The sequence below is a fragment of the Phoenix dactylifera genome, unplaced genomic scaffold (genome assembly GCF_009389715.1).
Source record: "Phoenix dactylifera cultivar Barhee BC4 unplaced genomic scaffold, palm_55x_up_171113_PBpolish2nd_filt_p 001418F, whole genome shotgun sequence".
Classification (NCBI taxonomy): domain Eukaryota; kingdom Viridiplantae; phylum Streptophyta; class Magnoliopsida; order Arecales; family Arecaceae; genus Phoenix; species Phoenix dactylifera.
In genome coordinates, this window is record NW_024068740.1 from 40,756 (window position 1) to 61,720 (window position 20,965).

The following is a 20,965-nucleotide window of genomic DNA, read 5'->3' on the forward strand; positions in this document are numbered from 1 at the left end:
ATACTTTTCTTTCTTTCTTTATTTTTTAAAAATAACTGGTGTTGCCTTGGCACCAACTGTTTTGAAATTTGAGACAATCTGATTCGTGGGCGGTCGCTGTCCGGCACGCTGGGTGGCCCATCAAATCAAGACCCACCGACCGCGGACGAGCGAACCGAACCCAACGGTTTATTGAATGGCAGTCTCGTAAATCCCACCAAAAACTGGCTCTCTTTTCCCAACTCCCCCACCGTCGCTCCTCCGACCTATCCCTTTCAGCCAAAGAAATCACCACGTCCACGGGATAAAGCGCCGGCGGCCCCACGTCACGGGATTTATCCCCCCGCTATCCTACGCCCATACGGCGCACCGCTCTTGCCTTCACTCTCCATCGTCAGAATGTTGAGGAATAACGGCTGTCATAACTTTATTACGGCAGTTTCACCTTACCTTGCTCAATTTGCCTTATGAATTAATTGGTGTCGTTGCTTCTTCTTGCACACCCAAAAAAAAAAAAAAAAAAAAAGCTATGGCCAAATGCAGATACGTTCTTTGTGATTTTTTCATAACGAATTTTATTATCTAATAATCATAATTAGATCAATTATATTTGTTTAAAAGTGTCACATGATTGGAAGATAAAATTTTTTTCATAAATATTACATGACTTTTAAAATAAAAGAAAGAAAGCTTTTCAAAATTAAAGTATTTGATGATACTTTAATAATAAGAAAAAAAATCGAAGAATCATATATCCATTATCAGATGCATGGCATGCATATAATTTTAGCAATAATAATTAAAAATATTTGTCGAACAATGACTATTATTCAACATTTTATTCTTCATAATTTTATGAACAAGTTAAATTATTTCAATTTATTTTTTTATACCAGCTAGATAAAATAGGTTTTTGTTCAATAAGCTGTAATCTGAGCAAGGTAAAAACTGTTATTTTTCAGTTAACAGCCAATAAGAGCAGTTACATCAGCTAACCCGTTATTCCCCAATAACGGCAGTTATTCCGTTATGACGGAGAATACCCGTCTCGCCTCACTCCCAAGGCAGTCAATTTTGCTATTCTTAAAAATTTAAACGGATAAAACCACGCTTGGATCCGCGCAAAACAAAAAGACGAGAATAAAATAAAACAAAAAAAAAGCAGCACCATCCGCAGTGCTGCTATTTCATATCTGCAGTTTAACTCTCCTTTTCTCTCACCTTACTTCCCACTTCTCCCCTTCTCCTCCTCTCCTCCTAACCTAAGAAAACGAAACCCTAACCCTAACCCTAGCTCTGTCCTTTCTTTCTCCTCGTTCACGTCTCTTTGGATCTCTTTCTGCGGCAATGGGAGCTTTTGGCGAGGACAGTGGCGATGGGGACTGAGGAGATCTGCGGCAATGGGGAAACCCGAAGACGAGCAGGCGTTATCCACCGGTCCATCGTCGTCGTCGGAGGCCACCGAGGGGAATGCAGGCGATGGCTGCCCCCGGTGCCGATCCATCGGCAAGATCGTGCGGCCGCGCTGCGTTGCTGCGCTGTTTCTTGGTGTTGCCGTGCTGCTGTCGGCCGTGTTCTGGCTCCCCCCCTTCTTGAGGCATAGTGGGGATCTGAGAGATCGGAATCGGGACCCCTGGTTTAAAGGTGAGGATTTGGGACTCGTTGGTGGATTTTGGGAGGTTTCAGCAGCGACAGTGGGGTGCATTGCTGGATCTCGGCATGGTTTTCTTTTTCTCGCGCAGTTTGAATTGATTCTTCTTGTGATTTTGCTTGATGCATTCGTTTTACGGTGAATTAGTTAGTTTGCGTTGAGGTGGAATTGTATTTGCTGATTTATAAGATGAAAAATGGTTATATTTTTGATGAATCTGTTAATTAGTTAGAAATGAGTGGCGATTTTTGATTCTGATGATATCATAGTTTTGTTAACAGGCTTTGATTAGGTGGGTGCAAATTGGAATGCAGATGGATTTGGTTCGGTAAGTACTATGAATAGTTTTTGTTTAGGATCTCTGATGAGAGATCCTCACTTTGTTTCACGGAGGGAGTGAGTCTGGACGATTCCTGATGCTTAAGGTGTTAGAATGGACCCACAGTTTGAGTGCGATCTAAGTGAATGTTTGATTACATCTCAGACTCTGATGGTTAAGGACTTGATGTTTCTATACTCGAATATGTATGTCATCTGGGTTTCTATTTGAGATGGGGAGACCTGATTTTGTTACATGGCATTAGGAATTTCAATACGTGCCTGTTGGAAGCCATTCTGGTTGCTTTCTATATTTCTCGTGTTACTGGAGATATTGTTATTTATTATGCTTCATCTGGAAGTGATGTTGTAGATGGCCACAGATTTTCAGCATTATTTTGAAGATTTGGGATACTTTTGACAATTAGGGGGCATTTTATTCATTATGATGGGGTTTTTTATGTATGAGTGCCCAATGATGTGCTTCATGCAAGCCCAAGGATGAAGGTCCTTAAGGCTTATCTGATCTTCGACAATGCTTTAGTTTTGGTTGTGGGGAGGTCTCTACCTTCAGAAAGTATTGTTCACCTTCAAGTACTCCAACTTGTATAGAGAAAGCAGGGAAATATGAGGCCATGCAACTTTTTTCATTATGAAGCATTTATCACCATTAGCACAGACTTGGTTTTTGATCATCCACAAGAGTAACAGTGTGGTGCTTAAGGGTATGTAGATTGCATAGATAGTTTCTGCTGAGTGACGAGAATTTCATATACATTTATGAGCCAACTTTTTGAGGAAGTTTAAATTTTAGGGACTTCACATTGATCAATCACAGGCAACAATCATCTAGGATTCTGTGTACTAGAGTCTCTTGCTGCATAACAGAAAGATTGGTAGATAGAACATGGCATGCTTTTGCTTTGGAACAATTTTGGAAACAAAAATATGATAAATTGAATGATGAGCGATGTTTCTTTTAAATTGGTGGTACATGGAAGAAAATTCAGATTTTGGATATTTTCGCTATTTGGTTAAGAGAAGGAAATGGAACACAGTTCTTTATATAACAACATAAGCATGCCAAATTTAAAAAAAGGTGTGCTACATGTACTCAGTTGGCAATGTAGATCTTTTTTCTCTCTCTGCGTCAAATTTTCCTAACAATACAATGAATGCAATGATGTCCCAATACATATTGATGTCATTTACATGTGGTGGTGAAGAAGTCATGATATTAGCCGTACAAGATCACACCTTGGAGCTTTAAAACACGGCTGCTTGACAAGGAAGCAAGTAGTGCATTGCCTGTGGGAATGTTATTTGGTAATGAATTATAACATGTTTAGGTTAACAGAACTTTATCTAATATCAAATCTAGGATTTGCGCTTATTCCCAAACCATTTTCCTAATGGCTTCAGGGCAAGTTTATATTGTAACCATTATTATGAGCTAATTCAGAGTATTTTTAGCTAGATTTTTTTGGCTGGATCCAGTTTTAGTAAACTTGTGACCTACTTATCATTTGAATTCGATCAATATTTGGGATCAATACTAACTTGGTGGCCAAGTTATTGTCAGGCCTGATTCAGATACAGTTCCACTAAATCCATTACTTTAAATTTGCATTAAATATCAATATAAATTAAATAGATATTATTAAGATATTAAATTGAATAAATAATTAGTTATCTTTAATAATTCGCTTATAGTATGGTTGTTTCTATGCAAGTGTTAAAGGTGGGGGAACTTTACTTTTGAGAACTTGAGTTATTCTATTTGGTTCGCAGGAACTTGGTGCATAGAAACGTGCAACTTTTAGACAATAAAGCAGTTATTGAATAAGCAATAATAGTCATCATAATCACTTAAATATTGCTTATATGGCTTGTTTTGAAGGAGGGAGCGTGTGGGAGAGTGTTAAAGTAGCTTTGAATGCTTTGCTGCTCTCTCAAAACTTGACTTCTAGGTGCCCCAGCACTTGCCCCTTCAAAGTCAAGTTCGTCCTTGTTTTAGGAAATTGAGAACTTGAGTTCTGAAGTTCAGTCTGAGTTATAGGAAAGAAGAAACAATCATAAGTGTCCACTTGGAGGGAACTTGAATTTGGGCCCCTAAATTATAAGGAAACAAGCACACCTATATTACCTTATCACTATATGCCTGAATTATGTCTTTGTCATTGTTAAATTCCTGGACAAGGTAGGATTACAATTATTTTGCTTCCCTCTTCTCTAAGTATAACAACATTTAACCCTTGAACCATCCATTGCTTCTTTTCCTTTCACATAGATTGTGTCCTTTAACCATGATTGCTTCTCCAAAGACCTCATTATCCATATTAGGGACATGGTCCATTTTTTCACTCTTGGGTTTTATGTCCCTTGATTATGCCTCTGGATTTACGTACTGATGTGCGATTCTTGGATGGTATCTTCCTCTTTATTTTGTTTTATTTTATTTTTTTGCAAATCCTCAGGGTTTCCAACAAGTGACTTTCATTTTGTTTACTTGCTCATCATGTTGAATATGTAGAGCATTGTTCTCTAGAAGGTTTTGGAGGATCCTTAGTTACAAAAGAGATGGTTTGAGAAGACAGGCTTACAAATCTTTGATGAGATAAATATGTTATTCCTGGGGTCGCTATTGAGAGCTTGGTTTCCTTTAGCGTTCTCCTTGACATATGAGATTTCTTAATCCAAATTTTTGAGCCTATCGATGGGGATAGATTTTCTTTCACTTGTGTTGTTGCTTGTGATAATCCACAACTTAGTAACAGCCCAACAGGAAAAACATAATATGGAATTCTTTCTTGACGGTCAATTTCTCAGAGGAACAAACAAATAATGCAGATATCATATTTCAGATGTTTTGGGGAATTTTCAGAATACATTGTATATGGTAATATGAATATAAATTCTCAAAATCTGAATTCAACTACTCTGTAACAACTTCACCCCCCCCCCCCCCTCTTCCAACAAAAAAAGAGGAAATACCATCCAAAGGGGCTATTGAAGTTACGACAATAATAATAAACAAACTAGTTAAGTGAATGCAAGAAATACCGAACGGAGCCGTACCGCTCGGTTCAGGCCGAATCGAGCGGACCCGGTCTCTAACCGGGTCGGTTCGGGCATATAAAACGGACGGTACAAGAGCGAATCGAACGGAACTGGCCGGTACAAAAGCGAATCGGACGGAACCGGACCGGTTTCGTCCGGTTCGGCCAGGACTTGGTGCAAACTGGTCGGTTTGCACTGAGTCTGGTTAGATGCATTTTTTTCCACAGCGCGTGCGTTGTGGCATTTTTGGTGACCGGTTCGGACCAGACCAGGCACCGACCAGTATAGCACCCGGTACCGGTTCAGCAATCCTTGAGTGAATGTGTGAAGGATCTCACCACAAATGAGGTGTAAAGCATTTTGATGAATTTTTAAGCTTTGGTTGGTCAAAATCTATTTACAAATGCATGTCGTAAAACGAGAAAGGAAACAAACATGCAACCTTGGTTAAATCTTCACATTGGCTGTATTAACACGAGAAAATTCTCCCTCTACGAAATCTCTATCCTCAACTTAACAATAAGCTCAAGGGCTGATGTTTTGATATTGGAGAACATAAATCATCACTAACATGCCAAGTAATAAAAGAAAGACAAATTTTAAATTTACGATTATGATGCTTATTGGGTTCTTCTACTCGAGAGATAGCGAAGATAAGTAGTAGTCAAAATAGATCTCTTAAATACCACCAAGCTTTATGAATCAAAAAGATTTTTAAGGTAGAATTCCTGATATTTTCGAACTTCAAAAAAAGGAAGAAAAATATACCCATATCACTTCACTAGAGGGGCCTTATTGGATAATTAATATAACAAGGATTAGTGTTTTAAAAGACGGCTGTCAATTTGTAGTATGCAGGTGGTCAGGAGAATGCATAGCTGCATATTCATTATGCAGGCCACATATGTGGATGCATATGTGGTAAATGTTTTTATATATTTAAAAATAAATAAAATATATTAAAGACAATAGTAGCAATACTTTTTTAATCAATAACATCTTTATTAATAACATTAACATCTACCTCTTAGGCTTGCTACTTAAAACTTATCCTTAATAGCAATAATTATAGCATAATTAACAAATCAATAATGTTAATATACATGTATTTGGCCTGTCTGAAAACCCAAATCCAATCAAATCATTAACTTGAACATGTTCTGTTCACATGATCTTGCATAGGAGCGGTCAGATACATGGCTGCAACATGCTAGAAGGCCACATTTGCAGTTCACAATGATAACTAGGCTGCATATGTGGTCATAGAATGATAATCCTACCACATAAGCATGCATGTTGTGCCAAGTGAGTGGCCTGTTCAGTCCATATATGGCCCGGATGTACATAGCAGTCGCATAAGGGAATACAATGCTATCAAGGGATCATATGCATATGCGGCCTTGTACCCCACAATTTAAAGCACCGACATGGAGATTGGCTCATATATGGAGGACTTTCATGTGAAAAAGGGTTTGAATGTGATCTTTGAACTCTCTGTAGATGGTTCAACAATCATGTCATTTGTAATTGATGGTGATTGGAGAGGATGGGGTAAATGATGCTTAATGATGCTTGGCCATTTGTTTAAGGTCTGGTCTGTTTGAAAGAACCAAACAATTGATGTTGTGATATTATTGGCTTGCAGTTGACTTGACATAGCAGCTATAAATGCTTCTTACAGTGATCCATCGCTGTTAAAAATTATTGAAACTTAGCTTATGAAGGATAAAAAAAAGGAGGCCTCACATGACAGATATGCTGATTTTTAGTGACTACATGCAACTGCATATTTACAAGGTTTGTTATGCAGATTGGTGTTGAGGTGAACAGTTGACAAATTTGATTGGCATCAAAATATAGTGGCTTGTGAAGTCAACCGGCAATGGATGTACTAATTGATAAGAATGGCAAGCGAACTTGTAGGTTGATGATGCTAGGAATATACAAAAATGTAGTATAGATGAGTGGGGTCCTTGTAGATGTTGTGCATGGTGAGAAGGTAGTCAAGGATCATGAAAATGATATTGAAGAAGTGGATCGAATGAGGAGGAAAGTAGTGGCAGATTGAAAAACATTTGAAGAAAAAGTGGTTGGTCATAAGCAAGGTTTGCCGTACAAACCCGTACCGACCTATCATATTGGCAAGGTACCGGTACAATACCGATGTTTGGTTTGGTATATGAGTTGAACCAGTCTTTACTGGTCCGAACCAAGCGGAATTGCGCCATACCGGGATATGCACCACACACACTAACCCATACCATCTTGTTTTGGGCATCATCGTGATAAAAAGTGAGAAAAAAGTGGGGTTAGGATTTGTCTTGGTATGGTGTGCGTACCATACCATATCGACTGTATTGAATTGGTAACATATTGGTATGGTACTTAGTATCGAGATTGCAGATTTTGGTCACAAATATACATGACCAAGGTAGTAATGATAAACAATGTTCCATTTCCAAATACTGGTTTCAATACCTATATTGGCACCCAACTAGTATGCCCTTGCTGGGTATTTGTATAGTACACCATTTGATAGTGACACTCAATATGGGGGTTGTATTGAGTATTTGTTCTTACCTGTATGACACAATGTCTAGTATGGACTAGTATGATCCAATACTTAAATCCTTGATGATAAAGGTTCCTGATAGGTTGGCACTGAAATCTTTGCTTTTGGTGTGAGTAATATTAGTGAAAAAATGGCAATACATAGATATTAGCTGCGAACATTGGGCAATATTAATTGGGGATGAACATGTTTGAAGACCTGAAGCTTAATAATTATCATGGAAGATAATGATATAGATGTCGATGAAGAGACTAAAATTAAGGATGATGCCAAGTCCATTCAAATGTGTGCTATAGAGATATGACTGAGCAGCACAAGATGATTATAGGATGCATATAAAAGCCTTAAGTGAAAGAAAAATGGACCATTATTGAGGATTTGCAAGCTTGAAACTGTTTGGCAGACAATTTTGCTTGATAAACATGAAGATCTTTAGGTATGGGGGCACAGATTTTATATATGATGTGAAAGATGATTTCAAAGGAGCATATGTTCTGATCCTAATCTAAGACAATGATTTCAAGTACATAAAGCCTGAAGTAAACTGAAGAATATTGTGATGGCAAAGTTCCAAATATTAGGTGGAAGATGCTGATTCTTTTTATATCTAAATGGGGCATGAAACCTAGATGCTTGGTAAAATACACGTAATAATGAATAAGCTGAAAGTAATAGAGTGCATTAAACTTGTGGATGGTCAAAAATTTCCATCAAAACCAAATTTTTGGTTGACTTTGTAAAGCGAATCAAATAAACTAGTAAGTAGATGTCACAAAGTAACCTTAAATGCAAGCAAAGTTATTGAATACCCCAAAGAGGTCGATATACAAATATTTGATCGGCAAAAGAAGTGAAAGAGGTAGAAATCAGTTAAAAGGGAATCCATAAACGCTTATAGGAAAAATAATGTATGATTGGCTATAAAACTTTCTGCAACCTGCATGCAGGCATGAAGGAGAAGTAGTTATAGGTCAATATGGATAAATTGGAGGAATTCATGACCAATGAATGCCAAGGATGACTCTTATAAAATCTACAATCCTGTAATTCTGTGAGCGCTAAAGATACCTTTGAAATTAATTTGAAAGATGTTAAATACTGAGTAATAGTATACATCGATGATTTGGAGATGGCACTTAAGTTGGCAAGCAAATCCGAATTGGGCGACATGAAAAATGGAGTAAGTAGGTATCATCACTTTTGTTATATTTCAGGAAATACTATAATTGGACATCAATTTTGGAGGATCAGTGGTGGTGAGGATGAAGTTGCTACAAATTGAATGAGCCCTAACTGGACTCCTCTTGTGGTCCATTAACAGAGAATGCTTGAAAAATCCTTTTGGGCATTATTCACTAGCTAAGATGGTAGCACTTGTTCATGTTTTTTCAAGATCCAACTAAATATTCGTTTAGTTTGTTGAACTGGTCAAAAACCCAGCTTCGTAGCTAACTGTTAGTTTGTCTGTATCAGTTGAAGAAAGGTTGGAATTACCATAAACAATAATCAGAACCACCACTTGAACCTGGTGAACTTGAGGCCCTATGATGGTGATCCTATCTTCTGATATCATAAAAAATTGAAGAAGAAATGTTCAAGTGAATTCAGTTTTATAGGGTATCATGCCACTTGTGATACCAACTCGTAGCATTTTAGGACTTTGCAGCAGTGAAGTATTGGGTGCAGATATAGGAAATCAATGCAACATCTAATTAACTAATAAAAAAGACTGGAGATAGCAGATAAGCATAAGACTTTTTTTTTTCTTTTCTTCAAAAGTATGGTGCATGTAACCTGTTTTAAGCCACTAATAGCCTTCATCAATAAATTTTGCTTCCCAACCATAAATATCGAATGCCTTATTAAATAGATGGAGCTACATTGTGTGTACAAATATCAAGTGATGGCCAATTGCTGGGATTTGGTGTCAATAGCTGATGCTCTAGTGTTCTTCCTGCCTGACTTTTGGGGAAGAGGTCCTGTGAAGGCCATTTGTAAACCTCGCAGCATGGATGTAGTGTTCCCTTTTGCTTTTTAAGTTGACCTTTTGCAGATGTTCTCGTAACTTTTACTAATTTCATGCATGTTTTCTTAGTGTTGGACTGGAAATTTGTCTAGCAGTTATGGTAAAACTAGCCGACTGCATTACAAAGAAACTGCTAGGTTTGCCAACAATAATTTAACTTTTTACTGGTGCATTCTTGTCCTATGCTGATTGTATGCTGTTACCAGCAGGCAATACCAGATGGAGATGCATCATGACAAATTGCTTTAGGTTGTCACCAATGAGAGGACTTGCTTGTTTAAAGAATTCTGCTTTGATAAACTTGCATTTGTTAATAGCTACAGTCAATTTATGCCATGATTTGTCCGAACTGTACCTTTTATTACATTGAAGATTTTCCTTTTCCAGAATTCTGGATATTGAAGATATTGGAAATTCAGAATCATGCTACCATATTTTTTGAGTTTTTTTCTGTATTTTTTAAATTTCTATAGGTATCTGAATTTTTCACTGAGAATTAATTTTGGCAGCTGATATAGTAGCAAGTTTCAGACTGCAAAAGCCTGTTGCTCTGCTAGGCACCAATATCTCAAAACTTCAATATGATATCTATGAAGAAATTGGTGTTCTTAATTCCTTGGTATGTTTTCTACTCTTATCAAATGTCTGATGTCCATCCATAATGTGCATATGCCTTTACCTAATGGTTTTAATTAATCAGGTGGTTGTAAGTTCTCTGGAACCTTTAGCTGGATCAAATTGGACGACCGTAGTTTTTGCTATTTGGCCTTATCCAAAAAATTCAACTATGTCATCTGCTGAGATAAGCATTCTCAGAGAGTCTTTTATGTCCTTGGTTACACGGCAGTCAACTCTCCACTTGACCACATCGTTGTTTGGGAACTCATCCTTCTTTGAGGTGCTAAAGTTCCCTGGAGGGATTACAATTATCCCTCCACAAAGTGCTTTTCTTCTGCAAAAAGTGCAACCAATTTTTAATTTCAGTTTGAACGTTGCAATCTATCAAGTACAAGACAGACTCAGTGAACTGAAGGACCAGATGAAATCAGGGTTGCTACTCAATTCTTATGAGGTTTGCCCATGGATTATATTCTGCTTCATGATTGTTTTCTTTATATTAACTATTTTTAGCGGTTCACATCTAGTAATGCTTAAATTTCTTAATATTTTAAAGTAGTTCCTACTGTCTTATATATTCAGTATTACTTGAAACTTGCATCTAGCTTGCAGAATGTGTGTCTAACATCTATTGATGAGTCATGTATGCCTTAGATGGCTGACATACTTACCGAGTTTCTAGATTCTAAATTTTGGATATCAGGCTCTTCAAACAATGAAGGGGCCATCGCTTGCTGCAACGGTAAAAGGCTTAGGTTGACAAGCGGAAAAACATGGGTTCGTTCCTAGGATAATCACTTTGTGCAAACAAAAGCCAAAAAGATAGATTCAAGGTTCACCATGCTAGTGCATATTGTCCTATACATGGCATGCTGTTCCAGTACCAAACCAGGGGGCATACTGAGTATCGGTATGCTGAACCAATCAGTATTGGTATTGTATTAACATAATACTGGTATGGGTACTAAAACCGGTATTGCGAATCTTGGTTAGGTTTGTTTATTGTTTGCTCCTCTGAAGACTTTGGATTGTTGAGACCATAACTTGGTAATGACCCTTGTTAGGCTCTTCAGTTCCACTTGTCTTTGAGCTTGGTTGAAGATGAATTTTTTAATACTTTGCAAAATGCCATTCTGCTTGTACATTTGTAATTTTAGAGCCTAGATGTGAAATGTGTGCTTTGATAACATTACTATTTAAAATGCATAACTCTAACCTCTTTACTTTTTTTAAGACACTTAGAAGATAACATGCTATCATTTGTGACACTAAACATTTATCAAAGGAACAATGTTTTATATATTATTATCTGTAATTTTGATTGCTGCTGAAGATCACATCACTAATTAACAAACATTACACCTTCCACAGTACATATCAAACAAGTCACAACTATTCAAATGTGCAAAATCTACAGTAGCATCAAGAATTAATCAATAACTTTATAAGTTAGCAGTTAACAACAAAAAAAGAGCTCTCTTTCAATTTTATATAGAAAATGAAACATCTTAATGTAGTCGATTTTTTATGATCTAAGATATTAGAAAATCAATGGGTATAGTTTAGTTCAGGACTGGCAGAATCGGTACTGGGAACCGTATTGGTTCTTTGGTGGCACGAGTCGGTACGGGCCTGTTTTGACAGAGGAGAGGGCGATGTAGACCGTGGGAGAGAGGAAAAGAGAGAGAGAGAAGGGGAAGAGGTAGGGAGAGAGGAGGCTGGTGGACACCGGTGGAGGCCGGCGAACACCGGCGGAGGCTGACGCCTGGGCGGGAGGCGAGGCCGCGGCCGGTTCCCCTATTTCATTTGAAACAAGGGTCCGACCGATTAAAAAAAATCCGCCAGCTTTCCTCCCTCTTCCTCTCCTTTCCTCCCTCACTCACTCTCTTTTCCTCTCTTTCCTTCTCCTTCTCCACCTCCAACAACGGTTTTCGTTTCTGTTGTCGGAACCACATTGGGGAGCCATCGATACGGCTCGGAATGACCGGAACCGTCCAGTTCGGGACATTTTTGTTAACTGGGCGGTTCCGTTGACCTTGGTTTAGTTGATATTTTGTTTTCTTATCTCATTCTTTTCTTGCCAAGTTCAATACTAGAACATACATCTAAATCTAAAACTTTTGCATCTGGATGAATGCACCATTATATACATGATTTTCTGGGAGAATCTTTTGACATGCATCGCATCCGAGCCTACCTATGTTTTAAGGACTCTTAGAGAAAGCTTAATGGAGTTTCAAATTTACGCAGCCTTGCTCCTGCATATGGAGTTGCTGTTTTTGTGTTTTGAACCTGTGACTTCCGGAAGACAAATCTTCTAAATTTTTCAAAGCAGGCAGCTAGTGCACGAAGCTCCTGCCATCACGGGGTTTGGAAGAGTCAAATTTACACAGCCTTACCCCCGCATATGGCCTGTTCCGTCTTTTGAACCACGACTTCTAGGAGACAAAGTGAAGCAAGCTTACTGTTGCACAAGGGCTCACCCTCTAATCTTTTAAATTTGATTCTTAAAATTTTAGATAAAAGGAAGATTTGATTGTGTAGTTTGTATACCCTCATTGATCTTATCCTTTTGTTAGTAACCCATTTACAATTTCAAACACCTAAAAAATGTGTCCCCTGCTTCCTTTTTTCCCTAATCCCAAGCCACTAAGAATTTTGAAATATGAAGAACATATTATCACATCGATCATTCTAAAATCATGAAATTATGGTTTGTCGATATTTCGATTTAAGGCCCTGTTTGGGGGAGCTGTTGGCAGTAGAGCTATTGGAAATAGAGCTGTTGGAAGTAGAGCTGTCTGAAGTAGAGCTGTTATAAAAAGCTGTTTGCTGTTTGGTAACTACATTTTTAAAGTGCTGTGGCACTTTAACATGTGTTTGGTAAACAAACTGAAAAAGTACTTTTGTGTGACAAAATGACCATAAAGGACATTACTAGTATTATAAAACAGAGCATAATAAAATATAATATGTATTAATACATAAAAATATGATATAGTATAATATTAATATAATATAATATAATATAATATAATATTATTATAATATAGTACTATAATACTGTGTACTATAGAATAATAATTTAATATAATATTAAATTATTTAACATAACATATCAATATATTATGGTATAATGTAATATAATATTATATTTATAGTATAATCAATAATAAATGTATAAAATATTATAATTATTAGTGTAAATTCATTTTTCATCTTTCTGATGACCATTTGTAGTTAACCAGCGGCAGTCTCGACAGAAGGGAGCTAAGGCGGACGCATGTTGCCGTGGGCGGACGCCGCCGCCCAAAAGGGCACCCGACGATTTCCAATATCATCAAAAATATGAGCATAAATTAATTTTTCATAATATAACATAATATTAAATTATTTAACATAATATATTAACATATTATGATATAATGTAATATAATATTATATTTATAGTATAATACATAATAAAGGTATAAAATATTATAATTATTAGCATAAATTAATTTCTCATAATATAATATAATATTAAGTTATTTAACATAACATATTAATGTATTATGATACAATATTATATTATATTTATAGTATAATACAATAATAAAAATATAAAAAAATTTAATTATTAGCGTAAATTAATTTTTACTCTTCTGATGACCATTTATCTCCCTAACAAATTTTCTTGCTAGATGATAAAATTGGTTAAACAATTACTAATATTTTTATTTATTTATTTATTTATTTTATCTTCTCTATTTTTTTAATTTCCTTTTCTTCTTTTTTTTTTCTTTTCTTTTATTTTTCTTTTCTTCTTTTTCTTTTCTTTTCTTTTCCTTCTCTTCTTTCTTTTTCCTCCTTCCCGAAGCTTCTCGCCTCCCTTCTTCCTCCCTTGCCTCACTTCTCCCGCATGGTCATGGAAGGGGCGATCAAGCTTCCGGCGGCGCGACGACGGGAGGATGGGCGACGAAGCCGAAGAGAGAAGCTTTGAGGAAGAGGGAGAGCGGTCGGGGGAGAGGGAGAGGTGGTTGGGCAAGGGAGAAGAGGCGGAGGGCGTCAGGGGCGGCGACGGAGGAGAGGGAGCAGCAGAGGAGAATGGAGAAGAGGAAGACGATGTCGGAGGCGGCGGCGGGGGAGAGAGAGCGGCAGAGGAGGAGGGCGTTGGCGACAGCAGTAGGGGAGAAGGAACGGCAGAGGAGGAGGGAGAAAAGGCGGAGGGCGTCGAGGGCGGCGGCGAGGGAGACGGAACGGCGGCGGAGGAGGGAGAAGAGGGGGAGGGCGTCATGGGCGGCGGCGGCGGGGGAGATGGAGAGGAGGGGGATGGGCGGAAGAGGAAGAGGAAGAGTAGGGTGATGGGCGGAAGAGGAAGAGGCGGTGGATGGGCCACTTTGGGAGGAAAAAAGGATTTTTAAATGGGGGTACTTTTGGTAAAATAACAGCTTTCCGACAATTTTACCAAACATCTTTTTTTGTTTAAAAGTACTTTTGGAGGGCCAGAAAGTGCTTTTTGGCCCTCCAAAGCTCCCCCAAACAGGGCCTAAGGCGAGTTTATGCATAGTGGCTCATTCATGGTATGCCGAACCGGGCCGTACCGGTCAGTACAAACCGGTCTGGCTAGCTACCGGTACGCCGGAGCCGTGAAAACCGGTACAGGCCGGTTCCGTGCCGGAGACGAAGAAGACGAAGAGAACGAGAGAGAGCGTGGGGAAGAGAGGGAGGGAGACCACCTTTGGCCGCCATCGGAGAGCTGCGGAGGGGCGTCGGAGGCCGGCGGGGGGCGGGGGAACCCGCGGGGGCGTGGCGGAGGCCGAGGCCGCGCTCTCTCTCTCGTTCTCTTCTTCTTCCCTGGCTCCGGCGGGGAAGAACTTTCCGGTTCGTACTGCCCGGTTTCGATACGAACCAGAACCGTACCGGTCCGGTAGGCAACCGATACGCCTGCTGGACCCGGTACGGCGGACCTTGGGCTCACCTTTCCGATTTTAGATTGGAGACCAATAACATGAGAGAGTGGTTTAAAGGTCATGGTACGGGAAAGGAGAGGGAAACATTGTAGACAATGCAGCTTGGTTTCTCTCGATCTTTTTTTTGACCTCGTTTAATGTTTATTTTATTGATTTTTAATAATTAATTTTTGTTACACAATCAAGCATTGTCTTAATTTTGAACTGTGAATAGTTAGAATTTTCACTGTATATACATAGTCGCAGGATTTACAACAGTCTATGTATATGTATATTTTCATGTTTTAAGGGCATTTGTCTCAGCTTACTGATGCTACTTCATAATAAACTAACATCTGCTTTTGATGTATTGCAGAATCTGTATGTTAGGTTGACAAATTCAGAGGGTTCAACATTGTTTCCTCCAACAACTGTTCAGACCTCCATTGTGTTTAAAGTTGGGAATCACCAACCATTATTGCCAAGGTTGAAACAGTTGGCTAAGACCATCAGCAATTCTTCTGCAGGCAATCTTGGTCTCAATCACACTGTATTTGGTAGAGTAAAACAGGTCCGACTTTCCTCTTATCTTCAACATTCTCTGAGTAGTGGAGGCAGTAGTTCGCCTAGTCCCTCACCTCAACCACCGCCAGACCATCACAACCACCACCACCACCATCACCACCACCACCACCACCACCACCATCACCCAGACATGCATCTGGCACCTGCTCCTCCTCCTCGGCAGAGTTACCCAACTCCTCCTCCCTCTCATTGCCGATTTGGATACTCAAACAGACCCAAGAGCAAACCTCATCATCCAGTTCCGACTTCTGCACCCGTGGCCTCTCCGCAGCATTCTGCTGCACCTGAGTCTGCACCGCAGCATTCTGCTGCACCTGAGTCTGCACCGCAGCATTCTGCTGCACCTGAGTCTGCACCGCAGCATTCTATTAGTCCGCATGCGCATGAAGATTCACCAGGTCCAGCTCCAAACATGCATCCAGCATCACCGCTGCCTGCTGTTTATTTTGCTCATGTACGACCTCCAAGTGAGAATGTAACATATGCCAAACCTCCTGACAGAGTTCCTTCAATTTCACCTGTGCCAAATACATGTGAGTTTTTTTTTCTAAGTTATTCTATCTTAAACTCTGAATTCTATAGGTTTTCTTCTCTTTAACGAAAAGTGTACATTGTTATGAATATCCAATGAATGAAAAGTAAACAAAGAATATCTGATTCTAAGATTATTAAGGTGGCGTCATTTCTTAAAAATTGGCATCACCTAATCCAGGATTGTTGTCACTAAAAGGGTCTAGAGCTCTTGCAGTTGGCAACATATGCCAATTGATTATTTAGATATGAAGTTCCTTCTTCTCTTTTGTTATTTGGATGGAGTCATTAGTTATTCTACTCCAGTCGTGGCTAAAGCACAATTTCACTGGATGAATGCTCTTACATCCTGATAGACTTGATCTTTTGTTTGCTGTCTGTGTAAAGAGTTTCTAGCTGCATATTTATTTAAGCATCAGACTGTCGTATCTGTATCATGCATGATGATAGTTGTCTCTTCCGACGTGTATATCATTCAGCTTGAGGCTTGCATCTTCATTATCAGGTCCTACAGGCCGACCTGTGAAAAGTGCGAGATTGCACAACAATTCTGTTTCCATATTGTTTGACTGTGAGACATGTCATATTGTTGATTTACTAACTTCTTTTCTGGATCCTTTGTATTATGCTGAATACAAGGGTGTTTTGCATTAGCATTTCGCTCAAGTCTGTTGGTTTGTACATGATGCACACCAGTTCTTTAAACCTATTTCTACTCAGATCAGACTGATCCTTCCTCATGGGATCATGTCCATCCCTGCTTGAGCAAACTTAAATGCTTAATCCTATCTATTTTTCTCTATGCTGGTTGAATCCTGTTGAGTGAGTTATGAAACAGATAAATTCCTTTATTTGTTCCATGTTATGTGGGTGAGGCAACAAGGCGTGTTGAATTGTGCAGGACATGTTGCTTGCATGCATGTGTAAAATTTTACACAGATGTGCATGCATGCGTGTTCAAGCATTTGTGCTTGTGCTTATGTACACATGTATGCATGTATAGAGAGAACAGACATGCTAAATAATTTGCTTCAAAGTCCCATATTGGCACTTACTATGCATGCATTAGGTCCAAATTAGGGCACACTGATGCAACTTAATGGCTAGTTGCCTGTGCTATAAGAGTTGCACGAGCAAGGATTTCCTGAGTTTGTTTTTCCAACCTTGGCATATATTATTTCTGGTGATAGAGAACAAGTCAAAGCAGTGTTAAGTTAGGGACGAGCATAGTTGTCATACTGGGACCAGATATTGACCCGTCCAAGATGCTGGTTCACCAGGTTACCAGATCAACTACTGGGTTGACGATTCAGACTAGTAATATATTAAAAATAAATAACTATAGAAAAAATCTTATTGAAGGGTTTTAGCTTTGGCCAGAGCTCATCTGTTTTAGCAAAAATATATCTTTTTCAGCTGGGAATAAGTTGAACCTAAACTCTAGTTTTGGATTTTGTTGAGTCTTGGTAGTTTCAATCAGTTTTGGCCCATGTTTGGTTGGTTTTTTTTTCAGGTTTCGCTGAAAATATAGATCTTTTGTCTCCTAAATTTTGTTTGGTATTCACTATCATATTAAGGACTTTTTATTTGTTTAGGAGTCTATGTAGTGTCATTTTTTTTTTCATGGTTAAAAGAGGGGATAGATAATCAACATATTCCTTGATAAGCGGAAACCTTTGCAAAGGTCCCTATTTTAGTAGTCTAAAATGATTAATGTGAACAACTAAATTCAAGAACTGTCATTTCAACAATGTTTTTATATGAAGCAACATTTTACAACTGCTGTATTTTATCAATTAGCCACTAAATAAAATAACATTTTATTCTTCACATCTTTTAATTAGTTGGGATTGGTTGGTTCTTTTATTTAAGCAGTCTAAATCTATTTAGACAAAGGGCTTGTTTGTTCTTTGGTTGAACTGGAATACTTTGGTCATGGCATGATAGCAATGCATATGAGTTAAGTGCTTGTCAGTCCTGAACCTAGTATGATAGCAAGGTGTATGATTTAAGCACTTGTTTGGAGTCTTGAACCTAAGATTGTCTTTATCTGACATGTCTAAATGCTTAATATAAAAAATATTCTAGTGCATGAGGATCCCACTACTGTAGGGTTTGGTGAGGGTTAGATGTACGCAGTCTTAACCTCGCACATGGAGAAGTTGTTTCCATGATTCAATTCCATGACACCTAGTTCACAACAGAGCAATCTTACTATCGCACCAATAGAGCAACCTATGTCTAAATACTTGATGTACTGACAGTATAATATGGCAGCTATTAGACCAGTTTGCATAAAACAATGCAGAAGAGATGGTGACATTAAGGTGGCATGTTGAAAAAACTATGAATGATAAAGTTTAAAACCAATGCATTATAGAAAGCTTAGTAGTGGTATACTTGTGCTCCCTTGCAGATGAAGGGCTTCTTTGGCTGCCCGATCACGCTATCTATGTACGAGGGAAGACGGAAGAAGCATGACAAGGCAGTGGAGGTCATTGCTTCTTAGTCCAAGTTTTCTGTATGCAAAATCCATGTAAAACAATATCCGATTTTGAAAATTTAAGGTGGCAATGAGTCAATCAGCTCAAGCTTGATGGTAAGGCCTAGCTAGTCTGACCTGAACTTGATCCAACCTGTCAGCAGGTCAAACTTGGCTGACTTGAACCTGCTGGTAGGTGAGGCTGGACCTGATCCATATGAGGGCCGAAGTGCATGGAGAAAGGAGGAGGAACTGTGACATCTAAGAATTTGATGTTGCTGACAAAGCATGGTTGCAGTATTGGGTTACTAAATGGTGGGGATGGGGTGTTTGTACTAAGAGATGATGGCATCTTGGCAGTAGCAGGTGAGTTTTCTTTTTTTTGGAGGGGCGTGGGGGGGTGGGGGGTGTGATAACAAGGTTGGGGTTGTAAGTCAAGTCAAGGCAGTTTCAAATATTGGGTCCAGTTGGCTGGCTGGAAGCACAAGATTGAGGTTAGAGTTTGTGTTGAGTTTGATGATCAGGTCAGGATAGCTGGGGCACTCCTTGCAAATTTTTCAGTCGATCTTTTAGATCTCCTTGCAATAATGGCGGATGGATGAAAGTGAGAATGAGAGGAAAGAGAGGGGAAGGAAGTGGAGAAGAAATGGGAGAGGGCAAGAAGGATAAGGGGTTGAGAGAGGAGAGGTGAGAAGGGAGGGAGAAGGTGAAGTTCAGGTAGAATTTTCGTGGAGTAAATTTAGAGCTAGGGTTTATATTTAGAATTCATATTAGCTTTATATCAATGCATGTAATGTTGTTATATATTGATATATTCATTCTACATATTATTTTAGGTGGACCTGAACTTACCCGCCCTTACAGCTGGTATGTTTATGGGCCTGAACCAAACAAACTGTGGGCCGAAAAGGTGTTCTTAAATGAGTTGGGGTACCAGAATTTCTGCCCTTAGAAATCTTGCGATCACAAGATCTATGGACCCCCTTGATTCTTGGACTTCAATACTTTGCCCTTGTCTCCTTGTGTATAAGCTGTCCAAACAGGGCTCCAATGTGGGAGAGTAGTGTATGCCAGTATGCTTATACGCATGCTGGCCAGAGATTAATGTCTTGGATTAGACTAAGGGGTCAAAAGCTCAAATAGGAAAGAGGATGCACCTTGGATGGTTATTTTGAAGAATGGCCTTGAAGCCTCTCTCTCTTACAAGATTAAGCCTTGAATAAATAATGTTTAAACAGGATTTCTAAATATGCAAGCCTTGTTATATTTTTACTCATGCCATTAGACCTGGTTTTGCTTTGGTTGTGGATGGTTGTATGTGCATGTTGCTTTACTGTCATATCAAGTCAGATGCTATAAGACATTTGCAAGGCTTACATTTTTCGTTTTATCACGCATTAAAAGTCCAATATTTCTTGTCATAGTAGTGCAGTTGTGCTAGTGCTGGAAGGAATTGACAGGCAAAACAGAGTCTATATACAACTAGATTGGATAAAATAACCATAATTCTGATTTTCCTATGGTTCTGTTTAACTGGCTGATGTTTCATCTCCAAATTTCTTTTTTTTTCTTGAACTTTTATCTTCCGCATCTGAATTTCCTCATCTCAAAACTATTGGCATTATCTGTGCAGCTTCTGCTTCAGGCCAGTCTTGTGTCCGTTGGGTCCTTGCACTCCTGTTACATTTGTTGATGCGTTTATAGCGGACAAACGAATTATTTTGCTTTCTAGAACTAAACCACTCCGGTTTTAAGAAGCGGGGTACACTGGTCTGTGATGCTGCATGGGATTGTAACTTCGATGTGGGTGCAACAAAACTGGTGGCACCTTCATTCAGGTGGAAATTTTAATGTATGTATATATGGATATAATGCATCGGCAAATGTATTTTCCGGTCAAAGCCACAGAGGTGGCAGGCCCCTGTTTACATATATCGCCTTGTTTCTTTGTACTATTCTGCAGAAAATCAAGTAAAAGAAATGTATTTTGCGCCTAATAAGGTCAGGTGCTTGCTCCTGAATGAGGAAGGGAATTCTGTTCTTTTGGGACCGTTTTAACTCTGCATGAATTTTCAGTTCTTTCTAACCTTGTTTGTTTCCAGCCATATTTCCTTTTCCTGGGTCTTTTCTGAGATAGATTATGTAAGAGCATAACTGGTGGTAATGGATATATGTGCTACGTTAAACTCTCTCCAAAGGTAAGAAGATTAAA

General features: G+C 38.8%; 1 protein-coding gene across 1 annotated transcript; it reads left to right on the forward strand.

The window, feature by feature from the left end:
• The first annotated feature begins 1,157 nt into the window (after positions 1 to 1,157).
• Positions 1,158 to 20,811, forward strand: LOC113463607. The gene is made up of 5 exons (XM_039122255.1): positions 1,158 to 1,623; positions 10,116 to 10,225; positions 10,307 to 10,678; positions 15,532 to 16,273; positions 20,387 to 20,811. Exons 1-5 carry the CDS (start codon positions 1,380 to 1,382, stop codon positions 20,455 to 20,457), a joined length of 1,539 nt encoding a protein of 512 aa, XP_038978183.1. The 5' UTR covers positions 1,158 to 1,379; the 3' UTR covers positions 20,458 to 20,811.
• Positions 20,812 to 20,965: the final 154 nt, after the last annotated feature.

What these genes read in the sequence shown, in the direction of transcription:
- LOC113463607 (XM_039122255.1), top strand. Translation starts at nt 1,380, where the DNA reads ATGGGGAAACCCGAAGACGAGCAGGCGTTATCCACCGGTCCATCGTCG. An exon ending in TGCTACTCAATTCTTATGAG is followed by an intron (nt 10,679 to 15,531) that starts GTTTGCCCATGG and finishes GATGTATTGCAG; the next exon opens with AATCTGTATGTTAGGTTGAC. An exon ending in TTCACCTGTGCCAAATACAT is followed by an intron (nt 16,274 to 20,386) that starts GTGAGTTTTTTT and finishes TTATCTGTGCAG; the next exon opens with CTTCTGCTTCAGGCCAGTCT.